We start from the raw sequence: 17,789 nt of genomic DNA, 5'->3' as shown, positions 1-17,789 counted from the left end.
CTCCCATTCCTGACAATATAACATGCCTGTGGCATATAAAGCCATTGCTTGCATGGGAAAAATAATACTAGGAAATAAGTTTTTTTCCCTCCATATCTTTTAAAGCAGTTGAGCAAATGGAAAAAAGAGGAAAACTAACCTTACGACCAGCCAGCTCTCCACAGACCACAACCAAGTGACCCATGGACTAATAGTTCTCATGGACCACAGCCTGGGAACCTCTGCTCTAACTTAAATGAAATGGAAGGCTCAAGGGTCTTTCCTTTCACTGAAGGATATTTTATTCATCATAAAATGATTCCTGTGTGATTAGTCTGCACTCTACTGGAATTCAAAACAAATGCAGGAAATAATGAACATGCACAAAGGAATACAAAAGGCAACTGCAAGCAAAATACAGAACAGTGTTTGTAAGGGATACAAAGTGCTTTTATTCAAGATATGCAATCATATATTTGTATCACACTGCAAATGCTTTTAAGCAATTCTTTCTTGGATGCAGGTTTGTGGGATGTTATCCCTTAAAATACTGGAAAAGTTGTCATGGCATGTGGGAGAGAAGGATTTACTCAGACCCATTCTGTGGTGCTCCTCCCTTAATACTAAGCCAACAGGCATGGGGTTGGTGCAGTTTAATGTTCCCCCAACATTTTTCCCTTCTACAACAAGAGGAACAACTTGCTACACATCTGTGTATAAGAAGTCAGGCTTCTCCCCTCCCAGTTCTAGAACCTCCTGCAGACATTCTGGCTGCATTTTTCCCCACAACTCCTTATCTGCACACCCCATCTGTGTCCCCATCAGTTCATGAGACCTCCTTGTCAGCCTCCTCCTGGTGCCGGCCAAGAAGGCCATCCACCTGACCAAAAGGAAGAAGCTTGATGGGGATGGGAAAACTCTGTATCTGTGGGGCCTATTTCTGTTCCCTCATTGTATGACGTCTCTGGGCAAAGTGTCTACAGGCAGCATCCACTGACTCCTTTGAGGAGCGGTGGGCACTGTCTGGGGTTCTCTGCTTACTGTCCCCTCTGGATTTGTCATTTTGGCCCTATGACCTTCACACATGGCCCCTTTTCCTCATTTGTTGTCCCCTGTAATCATTTGCTAGCAGGGCTTAATGGTTCCTCCCCCACAATTGCAAAGGGGAGACTGTGGTTTGGGTCAGGCCTACCTGTGCATCTCCCAGGATCCATAGCAGGATTAACACTAAGCCAGGCTTCAGAGGGGTAGCCGTGTTAGCCTGGATCTGTAAAAGCAGCAAAGAATCCTGTGGTACCTTATAGACTAATAGATATTTTGGAGCATGAGCTTTCGTGGGTGAATATCCATTTCGTTGGATGTATGTAGTGGAAATTTCCAGGGGCAGGTATAAATATGCAAGCAAGAAGCAAGCTAGAGATAACGAGGTTAGTCCAGTCAGGGAGGATGAGGCCCTTTTCTAGCAGTTGAGGTGTGAAAACCAAGGGAGGAGAAACTGGTTTTGTAGTTGGCAAGCCATTCACAGTAGACCTTCCTTGGTTTTCACACCTCAACTGCTAGAAGAAGGCCTCATCCTCCTTGATTGAACTAACCCCGTCATCTCTAGCCTGCTTCTTGCTTGCATATTTCTACATGCCCCTGGAAATTTCCACTACATGCATCTGACGAAGTGGGTATTCACCCATGAAAGCTCATTCTCCAAAACGTCTGTTAGTCTATAAGGTGCCACAGGATTCTTTGCTGCTTTTACTAAGCCAAGCTTGCTCTGAAATTCAGTCGCAAAAGCCACCACTGATGGGTGTGTTCTTCCTTGAATTCTTCTAAGCTGTATTCCACCCATCCACCTTGTATTGGACAGGGCACGCCCTCCTCTCCTACTCCACCCTGTGCTGGGCATCAACCTCATATCGCACAGAGCTTCACTCCACCCCCCAACCTTCATCCTCTGCAAGGCTTAATTGCCCCTCCCCTCCAGGAGGCTGCAGCCCCAGAACTACATTTCCCGCCATGCTCCAGGCGCCGCGCCGGGAGCGGGGCTGACGCGTGGCACCAGGGAGGCGGGGCCGAGGGCGAAGCTCGTGCAGAGGAAGATGGATTCCGTCGCTGCTGCAGCTGGTCCTGTCCCGGCGGCCGAGGCCGAGCAGCGCCCCCCGCACATGGCCGCGCTGGTGCTGGCGCGCGGCGGGAGCAAGGGGATCCCGCTGAAGAACATCAAGCCCCTGGCCGGGCTGCCGCTCATCGGCTGGGTGCTGCGCGCCGCTATCGACTCCGGCGTATTCCAGAGGTGCGCATGCGCGGGGAGCGCCACTGCAGCCCCCCCCCCCCCATCCCCTCAGAGGGGTTTTAATTAGCGATGTGTTTTGATTTTAGGTTAATTAAATAATGTACTTTGAGCGTCGTGATTAATATCGTAATATTAATTATTGCAATTACTATAGGGTCGAATTCTGTGTTATTAGTATATGAATGGTTACAATTACTGTACATTAATTAACATACTTTGATTTTCGAAGTTAAATGAAGCCAGCACCTCATGTCCCATCTGCTGCACCTGAGTGCCAGGGAGCTGAGTTAGCTCCCACTGACCAGGAAGTACCCTGAGCCTTGGCTCTTAGTCTGTATTTGAACCTATGTCTAATGTGGAGATTCTAGATATGCCATGGCTGGAATAATCTGCTGATTTTCTTCTTGCTGGCTGCATTAATGAACAGGACAGACACGCCCATTTCATCTTTTAACTACAGGAGGTACAGAACCGTTAGACAGAAATGGGATACGTTTTCTAGGTCCTTTTACATAACTTGAATGGGAAAGGTAAATACACGTCTACCCTGATATAACGTGACCCAATATAACACGAATTCAGATATAACGCAGTAAGCAGCACTCCCAGGGGGAGGGGCTGCGCACTCAGGCGGATCAAAGAGAGTTCGATATAACATGGTTTCACCTATAATGTGGTGTAAGATTTTTTGACTCCCGAGGACAGCGTTATATCGGGGTAGAGTTGTATGTACAAGAGTAATAGCTCTTTGTTTAATATAAAGGGCTGTACGTTTTTTTAAACTGTTCAGTTTGAGATATTTTTTATTCCAGAACACGTGGATGGACCTGGAAACTAATATTCACTGCTGCATAGTGGCTCATGTGAGTGTTGTAACTTATGACCTGGAGCTGCTGTCGTCATCATTATTTATATATATATGTATTCTGGTGAATCCCATCTTTGGATGGAAAAATTTATAAAAGATGAGCACCAGTTCTTGTGTGTAGTACAGTGAGAAAGATGTCAGTATCCCTAGGACGAAACAAAGTGTTTTTTTCTCTCAAGTTTTATTGCATTTGTTACATTTTGGGGTTCTTTAAATTGTGATTCTGATGGCAGTGGTTTCACACTGTGTTTGCCTGCATTCTGCTACAGTACACACAATTGACCCAATCCCTCCTTTTGTAAATATTTCTCATTCCTGATAATCCTGCTAGACCGGTAGTACCGGTGTTGAGGCTTATTGTGCCAGAATCTCTGTGGCTGTCATTTGATTAGCTGTCACTCTGGGGTTGGATTGAACCTATTGCATTTATTTTACTGTAGTTACAGAATAAGCTAATTTATAACTGAATCCATGCAAACAGATATGAATGGTCATTGTATTAACATCAGCATAGCTTCTGAACTATGCAGCTATTTCAAATTCAACATTGATTCATCAGGATGGACTGTTACAATGGGTCAAACAAATTAGAACATTCTGAAATAATTTATTTCCTACAGGTATGGAAGCTCAGACATCATAAAGTGTTAGAATACAGTACCACTCAGCTTTTCAGGAGAATGGATTTTAATCTAATTTAACTTGGTTGGTTGGTTTCTTATCCTGCTGTTGAAAGCAGTAGTTTTACTAACAGAAAATACTTGAATTAGTTCTTTTTCCAGATGCAGACAATATTAAGTTGTGATGATTCTTAGTAGGTTAGTGAGCATTTGGACACCAGTTGCCGGCCTTCAGATCAAGAATAAAAATTGACCCTCACTTTTCATTTTAAAAGAAATGGACACAAACTATTTCTTGGTATTCTGTGACAGGTGATCACAGTTTGATGGCTTCAATTTGATGACCTTGTCCTTCAAAACCTAGCCTAATACTTTTGTGGCTGTATGTGAGCCAGTGAAAGTGAGTAGGCTTGTAATTAGTGTGGCTGTCTAATTCAATCAGTGCTTAACCAGCAAAGAGTTGATCTTGCAAAGTGCATTCTTAAGAGGCATCTACTAAAATGCAGCATTGACTTTAACGCCCATGATTGTAGTTGCTCCACTGACAATTTAGAAATGGGTTGCAGACATCCAGTTTAAACATTTGTCTCATTTGGTGACCAGATTTCTGCTGTCATGAATAAGACTAGTAATCAGCCCATTAATGTTATACAGTGCACTTAGAGATTAGTGTTAATTCTTCTCTTGTGTTCTCTCTGTAATCATTCATGTGGTGTGTCTTTGCCAACAGTGTGTGGGTTTCCACAGACCATGATGAAATTGAGAAAGTGGCAAAGAAATTTGGTGTAAAAGTCCATCGCAGAAGTGCTGAAGTATCTAAAGACACTTCTTCTTCTTTGGAGACCATCCAAGAGTTTCTTCGTTGTCATAATGGTATATTTGTTGCTATTGATTTAAGTCCCAATGCGTCAAGGTGCTGAATGCCCTTCTCTGCCATTGAAATCAGTGAGAAGGAGGGGTCTTTAATAATTTTTTCTTAATTAGTAATACTGTAGCAACAATTTTTTTTAATGGCTAATGTGAATCACTTAACCATATAACTTATGTATCTGCTTATGGGATTTCTTTGAAATTGTATGTGTGTGTAAATAATGTTAATTGTCAAGTGGAAGTATTTTATTATTTATATTTAATGAATATTTCATACAAAGTTTCTCATTATATATTTTACTTTTTCATTCTTTAGAGATTGATATTATAGGACATATTCAGGCAACATCTCCCTGTTTACATCCTGGTGATCTTATTAAAGTGTCAAAAATGATCCGAGAGGATGGCTATGATTCTGTATTCTCCGTTGTGAGACGGCATCTGTTTAGATGGAGTGAGATAAAAAAAGGAGGTAATATTCTGAAGTTTCTCATTATTACTATGGTTCATAAAGCATGCTAGATTGGAAGCTTTATGTTCACTACACTTAGAAGTGGCATCGGGGCATACATTTCATAATCGGAGAAACCCAAATAGCTCTGTCTTTTTTAAATAGTGATGTTTTAATGTAGCTGTTAATGTTCACTCATTTCTTAGAGATGACCTGAAGCTCAAAGTACAAGCGTCACTAACAGATTTAAACATAAAATTACTCTGTCAAAAAGCCCTCAGTTCATGTCCCCCCACGGATTACATGTTGTATATCGATCTGACAGCAAAGGTTTGCATCTTCACTAGGAGAAAAAGTAGGTTCTTATCTCATGTTAGCTAACACGTGATGATTAACATGAGGTAAAATTGTAGAGAAGACTTAGTTGACAAAACAAGGGAAACCCTAAGCTACCCCATAGTCTTTATCTTAACATGCTAACTTGTATTAAAGCAACAAACTGCCTTGTTTTCGCTGCAGTTTTACCTCTTTTAGTTGCCACATATTAGCTAACATGAGATAAGAACACACCATCTTTCTAGGTGAAGATGCAGCTGTAGCAGAAAGGCCAACCACTGAATGAACTAAGATGGAACTAACATCTCACTTTTAGAAGAAGGTCCTGCATCTGAGGGTGATACACATTAGTGCATATTTCGATACTTATACTGCTGCTGTCCATATTTTACTAGTTTCATAAATAAAATGGAAGGCTTCATTCTCCAAGGAGTTCAAGTCAGTGCCTTTTACACCGCTAAGTCCATTTCATAAAAATTACCCAAGGACTCTAATTCTTGTCTAGTGTCATAATTTGGGATGTTTTGGGTGTGGTTTTTACAGTTGACCAAGCACTGCTCTCTGAGAACGAATATAAAAAACACAACTTTTTTTATTTGTGGTAAACTAAACAAAGCATCGTGTTGAAAATAAGTTGAAATGAAAAGTAAAGACTTCTTAGAATTAGGGCCGTCAAGCAGTTTAAAAGATTAATTGCACGATTAATTGTGCTGTTAACAATAATAGAATACCATTTATTTAAAAAATATTTTTCAGTTTTCTACACTTTCAAATATATTGATTTCTATTACAGCACGGAATACAAAGTGTACAGTGCTCACTGTATGTTTATTTTTTATTATAAATATTTGCACTGTAAAAAACAAAAGAATAGTATTTTTCAATTCACCCAGTAAAAGTACTGTAGTTTAATCTTTTTGTCATGAAACTTGAACTTGAGTTATGTACAAAAAAACCTAAGTTCAAAAATAAAACAATGTAAAACTTTAGAGCCTACAAGTCCAGTCAGTCCTCCTTCTTGTTCAGCCAGTCGCTCAGACAAGTTTGTTTACAGTTGCAGAAGATAACGCTGCCTGCTTCTTGTTTACAATGTCACCTCAAAGTGAGAACAGGTGTTTGCATGGCACTGTTGTAGCTGGCGTCGCAAGATATTTACATGCCAGATGCGCTAAAGATTCATATGTCCCTTGATGCTTCAACCACCATTCCAGAGGACATGCATCCGTGCTGATGATGAGTTCTGCCTGAAAATGATCAAAAGCAGTGCGAACCGACTCATGTTCATTTTAATCATCTTAGTCATATGCCACCAGTAGAAAGTTGATTTTCTGTTTTGGTGGTTTAGTTTTTGTAATTTCCGAATCAGTGTGTTGCTCTTTAAGACTTCTGAAGGCATATTCCACACCCCATCCCTCTCAGATTTTGGAAGGCACTTCAGATTCTTAAATCTTGGGTTGAGTGTTGTAGCTATTTTTAGAAGTTTCACATTGATATCTTTTTTGCGTTTTTGTCAGATTTGCAGTGAAAGTGTTCTTAAAATGAACAACATGCTGGGTCATCATCCGAGACTGATATAACATGAAATATATGGCAGAATGTGGCTAAAACAGGGCAGGAGACATACTGTTCTTCCCCCAAGGAGTTCAGTCACAAATTTAATGCATTATTTTTTTGACGAGCGTCATCAGCATGGAAGCATGTCCTCTGGAACAGTGGCTGAAGCATGAAGAGGTATATAAATCTTTAGTGCAGATCGCATGTAAATATCTTGTGATGCCAGCTACAACAGTGCTATGCGAACACTTGTTCTCACTTTGAGGTTCATTGTAATTAAGAAGTGGACACCATTATCTCCCATAAATGTAAACAAACTTGTTTCTCTTAGTGATTTGGCTGAATAAGAAGAAAGACAGAGTGGACTTGTAGACTGTAAAGTTTTATGTTGTTTTGGTTTTGAGTGCAGTTATGTAACAAAAAAAACTACATTTGTAAATTGCACTTTCATAATAGAGATGACACTATAGTACTTATATAAGGTGAGTTGAAGAATACTATTTCTTTTGTTTACAAATATCTGCACTGTAAAATTTATAATAAAATAATATAAAGTGAGCACTGTACACTTTGTATTCTGTGCTTGTAATTGAAATAGATATATTTGAAAATGTAGGAAGACAGCCAAAAATATTTAATAAATTTCAATTGGTATTCTAGTAACAGAGCAATTAATTTTTTTTGAATTAATCACATGATTTAACTATTAATTGATAGCCCTATTTAGAATAAAACAAATGATTAGTGAAACGTCTTTATCAGAACAGGAACTCTCGAGTGACGTTTCCAAATTGCTTTGAAAATGAAAATTTAGTTGTAGCTTTTAGTGTACGAGAGGCATAATACTGTCATTTAGTGTACAAGTATCATACAGTCAGTTTTGTGTGCTTAATACATGTTCTGAGGCTTTCAGAGCTAATGTGCCATCTTTGTTTTGAGATGCCAGTCCTGTACTGTGCTGAGCACTCTCAACTCTCATTGCCTTCAATGGGAGACAAGATTACTCAACATCCTTCCAAGATAGTGTCCTGAGTGCTCCTGAAACTGTGCCCCATTCCCCCACCCCGTGGTGCAAGGAGTTACTACAGAAGGAATAACATGACGTGAGAGCGTATAGTACACATATAAGAAAAAAATACTCTTTTAAGGTATATAGATGACTTTATTTTTATTTTTTTTTTAATTTCCCTAAAAACAAAAAAAATTTCCATTCAAGGTACTAGGAATGGGAGAAGAGCTATTTTTCTTTCACAAAGGCAGGAACACTTTAACAGGGCCATGGGGCAGGTTTTGGTCTGAAGACTGAGCTAGATGTGTTCTCTGCAAGTTTGAATGGGAATCTTTCCATTTTCTGTACAAGAAATATAGGGCATTCCTAGGCTTTGGGATCCAAAGTTACCAAGATAGACAACAATTCAATGATTCTTAGGTATCTACCCTTTCTGAGACAGGAATCAAAGAAGCTGATGACTATGTTGTACCCTTAATTTCCCAGCAGCAAGATATTTAAACAAGAAAGTGAACAAAAGCTTTTATTTGTTCATTTTGTCATGCTTTTGTTTACAGTTAACAAAGTGACAACGCCCCAAAACCTGGATCCAGCAAAGCGGCCCCGGCGTCAGGATTGGGATGGAGAACTGTACGAAAATGGGTCATTTTACTTTGCTAAAAAGAACTTGATTGAAAAAAACTACTTACAAGTTAGTGCTTCTATTTTGCAGAGCTTTTTAGAGTAACATCTCTAGTACTCTTTCATTATGGAGCTCAGAGCTGGCAATTGTGATGCATGTAATTGGCTATAGTAAGTTGAGTGTTAAAGGGAAAAAATGGATGCCAGGCAGCAATTATTGAAGCCAGCTATGTTGTAACCTTTAACTACTGTTAACCCTCTGAAACTAGTAGGTACAGTTCTTACAACATAGCTTTCTGAAAGAATTTGTGCATGAAGAATGTATATCTTTAGGCCTATAAAAATGTAGTGTTAGAATTCCCATTGGAACTCCAGGATTCGATTCTGACTCTTAATTCAGCTGAGTATTCCTCACAGTATTCCTCTGAAGTAAGGATTTTAGAATCAGGCCTCCAATGTGGCATGTAGATAAAGAGGGCTGTGGCTATATTACCAACTTTCTTGTGACTTTTAGCAAGTACTTAATCTCTCTGTACCTCAGTTTCCCCATTGTAAAATGAGGATAATGCTTATCTCACAAGGGTGTTGAGGCTTAATTGACTTAACTTTTGCAGAGTGCTTGGAATCCTTTAGTTCAGTGGCTCTCAAGCTTTTTTTTTTTTTATTTTTTTTTTTACTAGTCACCCCTTTCACGTAGCAAGCCTCTGAGTGTGGTCACCCCCTTATAAATTAAAAACACTTTTTTATATATTTAACACCATTATTAATGCTGGAGGCAAAGCAGGGTTTGGGATGGAGGTTGATAGCTTGTGACCTCCCCCATGTAATAATCTCGTGACCCCCTGAGGGGTTCCCATCCCCAGTTTGAGCATCCCTGCTTGAGTTTTAGAAGTGCAGAATATTTCTTAAAAACTTACAGGACTCAGTCCTGAGTTGTGTTCCGCTTCATTTGGAACGGAAAGCAGATGAGTCTCCTGTGCTAGGGGGATCCTTTGAAGTGGGATAGTTACACCACTTCTGCACCCTCTGGTATCTGACTCCTATACACCACTCTCCTGTAGCCTGCAACATAAGTGATATATCAGGGAAGGGATGTGCTGCACTCCCACACCCTTGGAGCTCATGGCTAAGGCCTTGGCTACACTGGCACTTTACAGTGCTGCAACTTTCTCGCTCGGGGGTGTGAAAAAAACACCCCCCTGAGCGCTGCAAGATACAGCGCTGTAAAGCGCCAGTGTAAACAGTGCCGCAGCGCTGGGAGCGCGGCTCCCAGTGCTGCAAGCTAAACCCCATCAGGATGTGAAGTACATGCAGCGCTGGAAGAGCTTTCTCCCAGCGCTGGCGCTGCGACCACACTTGTACTTCAAAGCGCTGCCGCGGCAGTGCTGTCGCAGCAGCGCTTTGAAGTTTAAAGTGTAGCCATACCCTAACACACATTAGTAAAGCCCCAAGGCTAGCGTAGACCTGGCTCCCCTATGAAGTAGCTGTAACTTTCACAGAAAGTTGTCCAGCTGAGAATGTTAACCATGCTGTATAACTTTTGTCTTGCAGCCACCTTCATCAGTGTTGTACTATTATCATGTTAGCTGCAGAGGAAGCAATTAAACATAATAGGCCTTTGGCTTCTTACTAAAGAGATAGTTGAGCCTACTTATTGTCAGCATTGACTTAAGACAGTAACATTTTGGTATTATCTGAGGTTTCCACTAAGAGCTGGTCTTTCTGATGCTGAAAATGAAAGGCAGGCCATTTTTTTCTCATCTTGATTTTTTGATGCTAAGGTGCAGTCACCCCATTCTGCCCATCAGAGTTGTCCACAGCAGCTATTACTCAGGGCATGGGTCCTAAGTACTAAACTGGAAATGTACTCTGCATGAAATTGAAAAGCTGTTTAGAGCCTTGTGTTGAATTGTGCAACAGAAAAATCAGTGACTTTTTCCACTTAACATTAATAACTTGCTACTTCTAGAGAGTGCCTTCCATCAGAGGAAGTCAAAATGATTTACAAACATTAAGTGTTTCTCATAACAACTCTCTGAAAGATCAGTAGTCTGAACTCCATTTTACAGCTGGGGAAACTGAGGCCCAAAAAGACTAAGTGACTTGCCCATCATGGTATAAGAGATCCCAGAAATCCTGAGATAAGAGAGAGTCTTTCGTGCCAGTAAATAGTTGTACTGAGTCAGAGCTAAATGTGCTATTGTCTCTCTTCCCACTAAATGACCTAGTGAAGTCAGTAGGGTTTAGTGATGAAAGTCTTTGTGTCTCAGTTTCCTTGGCTGTAAAATAAGGGTAATAAAGTCCTTTACAAAAATGAGTTTGTAAAAGTCTAGGATGAAAAGCACTGCGCAAATGGAAGGTAATAGTAACAAATGTGTGTTTTTATTTTTTCGTAGCTTAGTAATTTGGTCACTACTGTATATGCCGTTAAACATATTTAGTCCTCTTCATTTAGTCGTGAAGGCTACACACTTCTGTCTTTAAGTTGCTGTTGTGTTAGCTACGGATAATGAAGTATGGGGAATAATACCACTGAAATCTAATTTTGTTTAGGGTGGAAAAGTGATCTACTATGAAATGTGTGCTGAATGCAGCGTGGATATAGACATAGATATCGATTGGCCTATTGCAGAGCAAAGAGTGCTGAGGTAAAAAGGAAGGCTTTGAAAGTTCAGTATTATTTATCATAATTGTGATGTATTTTTGTCCCTTGATCTTGAATATCAGCTTTAAAGTGTTTGTGTGACCAAACTTTGATCAATCTGTGTTTTTCAGTGTTGGTTGTTTAAAGAAACAATTGCTCAAATGTCTTTGACCTAAGCTATCTTTCTCCCCATCCCTGTACCATCTCTTAAGACTGTTGAGATCGGTTCTGCGGTTTCAGCCTGGGGGTAGGTGATTCAAAAACCCAATCTTAACACAGCACTTCTTTAGTATGTCCGCTCTGGCTCTGTGTAAGATCTTAAGCTCCTACACGCGGACGCCATGCCTAATTCTGTGTTTGTAGGGCTACATTAGGATTGGGCACCGCAGGCACTACTGTAATGTAAAGGTCAGGTAATACTTTAGTCGTATCTGTGACCTGTTTTCCCACATTTCTTTATTAAAACAAGTGCTATAGAACATAACTCGCTTTTCTAAAGAAAATAAAAAAACTCTATTGCTATTTTTAAAAACAAATAAAAATGGACAACATGGGCAACTTGTCTTTCGCCACAGAGCTGCATTTATTAGTAAGTTTTAAGTGTTTTGTTTTTTCATGTTTTGAGAAATACAGATTCATTTGTTCTGCATTTATCTTTTGGGGTATATTTTGAAAATTAAAGGTGTTGGGGAGTCTTTCTTGTGAAAGTAACCAAGAATCACAAACCAAGATCCTTTGCTTTGCATGAATGGGTTACTTTTTATTTTAATTTTTTTTAAATGTAATTCTGAAGTCTTCCATCCTGAAATGATAGCTTTTCTCTAGATATGGCTATTTGGGTAAAGAGATGAAGCTACTGGTTTGCAGCATTGATGGATGGCTCACCAATGGTCACAGTTGTTTGTCAGAAGATCAAAAAGAAATAAGCTCTGGTGATAGAGGCGCTGATGGGATTTCCTTATTAAAGAAAAGAGGAGTTGAGGTAAGCACCTTTTTTTTTTTTTTTTTTTGAATCGTGAGACTTTCTGTTCCTTGTTTAACTTCTACACCGTGAACTTTTAAAAATTAAAATGGAGGTAGGGCAGGGCGCTTCTGAGAACAATTTTGACTAAGCCATTTTAGCAGCTCAGTACACTCAGATGGTGGCTACTATAGGATCTCTAGTTTCTATGTGGTTATGACAGATTTCTAGATCTCATTCATACTTGTGTTGGCATTTGCTCTAGTTGTCACAAATTCCTTCCCACCACCTTGGATGGTATTGTGTTGGCACTGCTCATGTTGCATGTGCTGCTGATCTGGCACGCACACTGAGCAGTAGTTCTTTATCTCAGTAGTTGTGTGACTCCTACTCGCCTTAGTATCTAAGTTCCTCATGAACCTTAATGAATTTGTCATCACAAAAGCCCTCTGAGATACAGAAGCGCTGTTATCCCCTAGAGATAGATGGGAAATTGATACAAGATTAACTGACTTGCCCAAGGTTACACAAGCACTGTGGTAGAGAGAGGAAATTAAGCACAGATCATTGGAGTCCCGGTCTAGTGCTTTTAACCCCAAGATCATCCATCTTTCATCTCAGAAGTCCTAAGAGTTCAAGATAAGTGAAAAAAACAAAACCATATGGTTTTAAGTTGCTTTCCTTAATCATTAAAGCCAAATTTTACCTCAGTGAAGATCTTACACAAGTATAAGATCTTAAATTGGTGCAGGATCAGCCCTATAAGTCAAACTTACATTTACTGTACAGCCTGATTGATTCAGTCAGGGAGAACTTCCCAGTGCAGGAACTGAGTAAGGTAGCTGCATGCTGTCTTACAAGGCCCCCGCTGCAGCTCTCAAGAACACAACAAAGGTAGGGATGGGATGGGGCAGAGACCTAGCAATTGCTGCTATGGTGTTTCTGTGGAGCACTGTTGCCTACAGACTGCTTATCTTGAGCTGCCAAAGTATGTCTGAGCCCATTTCTGTACCTTAGTACTGGGAATTGGGGGGTCTAAAGGTATCATAAAACCCCTGGGGCTGTGAGTTTTTTGTTCTGCACCTCCATGTATACTGCAAACGTATGGTATCTTGCGCTGTGCACAACTCCCATTGATACTAAATATGAAATGAGTGCAAAATATTCACTGACAACTTGCAGCACAGACTGGAGAGGAGAATTTTGCCTATACTTATTTTTTTTAACAAAAATAAGTGGTTTTAACTTTTGTTTTACCCTACAAAGTGCTTTGTTCCTAGCTTTCAAATACAAAGTGTACTTCCAACATTTACTTGCAGTGTCATGTAGCTCTTTCTTTTAGAATTTTGCTGAAACTCCAGAACCCTGAGTGCAAATCACAAGAATGTTGCTAGATGGAGAAATCATGGAAGATATTTTGAATACACGTGTACATCTAGAAATATTGTGGAAACCTTCATCAAGATATTTGTATTGCCCAGTGTGGTTTAGATTAGGTGTTGAGACCTTGGGGCATTTGATAGCCAGTACACCACGGTTGTATTGTGACAATCTCAATATTTCATTTAACAATCTTGGCATGTGTTGTGTTTAAAGAGAAAAATGAGAATTCCTGTTTCGTGAATTAGAAGGAAACCTACGTATGGATAAATCACTCTTCCTTAATGACTAGAAATGCAAGGTCAATAATGTGTTCTTGCATCCTAATCAGCTCTGCTTTGAGTCCAAAAGAGAGACTTCAGCTATGGAATGCTAGTGCCTTTATCAGAGATTTTCTAAAAGCAATTTCCATTATGGTCCTTCAAAAGTCACTTTGTGTCTGTATATGGAGTTTATTCTAATGTGATTTGATTTAATAGGTATGGCTAATCTCTGAAAAAGAGTGTTCAAAGGCGATTTCTGCTTTGAAATTGGATTGTGAGGTGAAAGTCAGTGTGACCCATAAACGACAAGTTATAGAAGACTGGAGAAATAAAATGAGTTTATCCTGGAAAGAAGTGGCTTACTTAGGTTAGTTTCTTTTTTTTTATAATGGAAACTTCATGCAACCTACACAAGTCCAGTTAAATAATACATAGCATGGCTTATCTTCAAAGCACTTTGCCCTTAGTTTAATAGGCAAGATTAATAAGTAGATTGCTGAAAGCTCTGATTCTACTGTGCAAAGGATTTTTCAATTAACAGTTAAGGGCCCAGTCCTCCAAATACTTGTGTAAAGCTAAATGAGTGCTTGAATAGTTCCATATACTTTAAAGGCATTATTCTTGTGTATAAAGTTATGCATGGTCTTAAGTATCTGCAAGATCTGGCCCTTAATATTTTTATCGTTTTGTAGCCACCACCTGTAAATTTTACATCTCTTGAGGTTTTGAAAGGATTGATTTGATTCCAGTTTGTGAAGTGCTTTTGAGATCCTCAGGTGAAAAATGCTGTAAAAATACAAATTATTTCTTTAATTTATTAACCAAAGCTGCAATTCATCACATTCAAGAGAAAATGCTTTACTTATCTCACTTTAATGTATCTAAATTCCCCCTTTGATAGGATATGAAGAATCCGATGTGGACTGCTTGAGGGAAGCTGGCATGAGCGGTGTTCCTGCAGATGCGTGTGCCGCTGCTCAGAAGGCTGCCGGCTATATTTGTAAAAGTAATGGTGGCCATGGTGCCATTCAGGAGTTTGCAGAATACGTATGTCTGCTAATGAAAACAGTGAATTTGTGAATTTTGCATTAGGAAAGAAAACTAAATGAACTGAAGAACTAATGAGGAAAAACCCAATTCCCTCCCCCAGGATAAATCCACAGAGTTAAAAGGGTATTGTCAACAAGTTCAGGTCCCTATATTGATTTAATTTTAATATAATTATTAATATAAATGCTTTCAGACATATAAGCATAAAGAAAAGGTTTTTGTGTGTGTTTTCATGAGACAAAATTGCAGCATTGTGTTACAGCTTGAGAACCACAAACTAAAACCTGTTCTATACTGACTGTCCAAACTGAGTGAAATGCAAAACATCAGTGGCTTAAATGGTGAAAGAGATGTAATTTTAAAACTCTAGATCTTCTTTATGAGTTAGAATTTTGTTAATAAGAAAGAGAAGGAAATTTGTAGTTGGAAATCTCTTCATGTCTTTGCTACCTGGGTATAAAATGCTGCTATTCTGAAAGGGGCTGATCTAATGTCGTTTAAGCATTAGAGTGAGCTTTTGGTGACTGCACAAGGTGTAAGGCAATAGAAAATCAGTCCCATGGGGTTTGTTTTGTTCTTAACCTGCTACTAGTGAGCTTATTTTCTTACAGCCATATCTCTTCCAGCATATGCACAAACTCATGCTTATTAGAACCGTGATTTACAAAATCATAACTGCTGCTTTCTCATACTATTAAATAGTGCCTAAGATACTGTAAAATGAGTTAATACAGTAAAAGCTCTTTTATCTAGTACTTCACCAACCAGCAAGCTCTATAAATCGGCATTACTGATATGCACTAAAATTCTGGTGTATAGTGTGGTTGGTGCAGAGCCAGCAGGGGGATGGGGTGTGGGAGAGGTTGCGGGGTATACTCTGGGGGTTGGGGTGTGGGAGGGGCTCATGGTGCTGGATGGGGGAGGAGGAGGGCGCTCCCCTCCGGCAGCTCCCCATCAGCAGCTCCCCATCCCTGCTGTGCTGGCGGAGGTGCAGCCAGATGGCTCTGCAGGCACACAACCTCCATCCCCCCTCACCAAGTGTTGACTGCGCAGCTCCCAGCCCATTGGCCAGGAACCATGGCCAGTAGGAGTTGCGGAGGGTGGGGGAGGGGTAGCGCCTGCAGACAGAGGTAGCGTGCCTGCTTGCAGAGCCGTCTGGTTGTACCTCCACTAGGAGCATCAGGGACGGGGAGCTGCTGGAGGTGAGCGCCCCCCCCCCCCCCCCCCCCCCCCCCTGGCCGCCCCCCCCCCCCCCCCCCCCCCCCGCCCCCCCGCCGATCAGTGCCTCAGCATCCCTGCTCACCCTCTCCCCTCTCAAAGACCCCCCCCATCCAGCACCTCTCAGTCCCCCCAGCTCATCCCCTCCCCCCACAAAGTCCTCCCATCCAGAGCCTCTCAGTCCCCCCACTCATAACCTCCCCCCTCAAAGACCCCCCCCATCCAGCACCTCGAGTCTCTCCCCAGCCCCAAGCCCCCTCCTGAACCCAAACTCCCTCTCTGAACCCGTGTCCTGCAGCCATCCCTCTGCACTCCAAACCCCTACCAAAACCCAGCATTTTTAATTTATCAGCACCTTCCGTTTCCCCAGCATGCCAGTTAAAAAAGCTTTTATTGTAATGGCATAAAAATCTTGTGTGGTAGGTTGTATGTTGCTTAATACAGACTTTTTGTTGCTTTTGGCTGAATCCACTAACATGGCTTATGATGTCAGATGGGTGACCGCAAAAAAATTTTTTTTTTTTTTTTAAAAATCTACTAGACAATGAAATAATGCCTTCTGTGAAGTCTACTCATTTTACACTATTTGGGCCTAATCCAATTTGGTATTGACCACCTCCTGCAAGGTATTGGTCACTCTTGACTCCTGTTGAATGTTATTGGGGGTCGATGCTTTTCACCTCGTGCAGATCTGGCACTGTGGCTTTGGACCAGCAAAGTACTTAGATACATGCTTAGTTTTAAGCATGTGAGTAGTTCTATTGATTTCGGGATTGTGCCTTATATTGTAAAGCTGATCTCACTGGGACTACTTACATGCTTAAAATTTAATCATGTTTTCCAGTGCTTTCTGAGCAGGAGGCTAAATTTGCAGGTAACTGGAATGTTTTAGACAGTTTTGTTGCAGAAACTCTGTTTCTTTCTCCAAAGGCTGCACTTTCTCATTGTGAATATTTGTGTCAGATCACTGAAAGGAGAGATGTGTCACCACCTAAGATTTTCAGTATATGAATGTAATTGCTAGAAAAACTATAGTTGGTATCTTTATCTCCATTGGTATGAATCGTGGCTTTTTTTATATCATGTTAATTTATGGATGATTTATAAATTGGTTTCCTTTTTTGGGGGGCGGGTTGGTTTTTTTTTTGTTTGTTTTATTTGCCTTAAAAATGTCTTTGGTATTGTATTCATACCTCCATGGATTTGTAAATGTAAGAAGTTCTTCAAGAACAGCACTTAAAAATGCAAATCTGTTTCTGATCTGTTTATCAGTGGGTCAAATTTGACCATAGATTATGCTAAAAAAAAAAAAAAAAAGTCCCACTAATTTTTAATATGAGCTGCATGTATATAACTGAAGGCCATATCTGAACTGTAAATAGTTTTTATTATAACTGTCAAACAACATGTTAAATGATAGTGGTGTCGGTTTGGGGAGTTCAGTACGGATGTATTGCCTATCACCTCCTTTTACTGTTGTTCAGTTAATATGGTATATCTATTTGTTGCTCTTATTATTTATTTACTTTGTTATAACTGCATAATGCTTAAAACTGACTTCCCTCCCTCAATTTGTTTGTTGTAGGGTTCCTTGTGATTTTTTTCCTTATTGCACTAATCACTACAAAATGATCATTGAAGTATTTCTTTGTGGAAAACGTAGAGTTTTGTATAAGGTGAG

The 17,789-nt window shown here is 40.2% G+C and overlaps 1 protein-coding gene across 1 annotated transcript; it reads left to right on the top strand.

Moving 5' to 3' along the window:
• Positions 1–2,037: 2,037 nt before the first annotated feature.
• Positions 2,038–17,425, top strand: CMAS (cytidine monophosphate N-acetylneuraminic acid synthetase). The gene is made up of 9 exons (XM_032798329.2): positions 2,038–2,263; positions 4,482–4,624; positions 4,938–5,093; positions 8,529–8,662; positions 11,146–11,240; positions 12,062–12,218; positions 14,057–14,207; positions 14,742–16,098; positions 16,320–17,425. Exons 1-8 carry the CDS (start codon positions 2,070–2,072, stop codon positions 14,918–14,920), a joined length of 1,209 nt encoding a protein of 402 aa, XP_032654220.1. The 5' UTR covers positions 2,038–2,069; the 3' UTR covers positions 14,921–16,098; positions 16,320–17,425.
• The last annotated feature ends 364 nt before the right edge of the window (positions 17,426–17,789 follow it).

This window comes from Chelonoidis abingdonii, chromosome 1 (genome assembly GCF_003597395.2).
Source record: "Chelonoidis abingdonii isolate Lonesome George chromosome 1, CheloAbing_2.0, whole genome shotgun sequence".
Classification (NCBI taxonomy): domain Eukaryota; kingdom Metazoa; phylum Chordata; order Testudines; family Testudinidae; genus Chelonoidis; species Chelonoidis abingdonii.
Note: the sequence above shows the minus strand (reverse complement) of the source record. Positions and strands in the feature narration are given on the sequence as shown.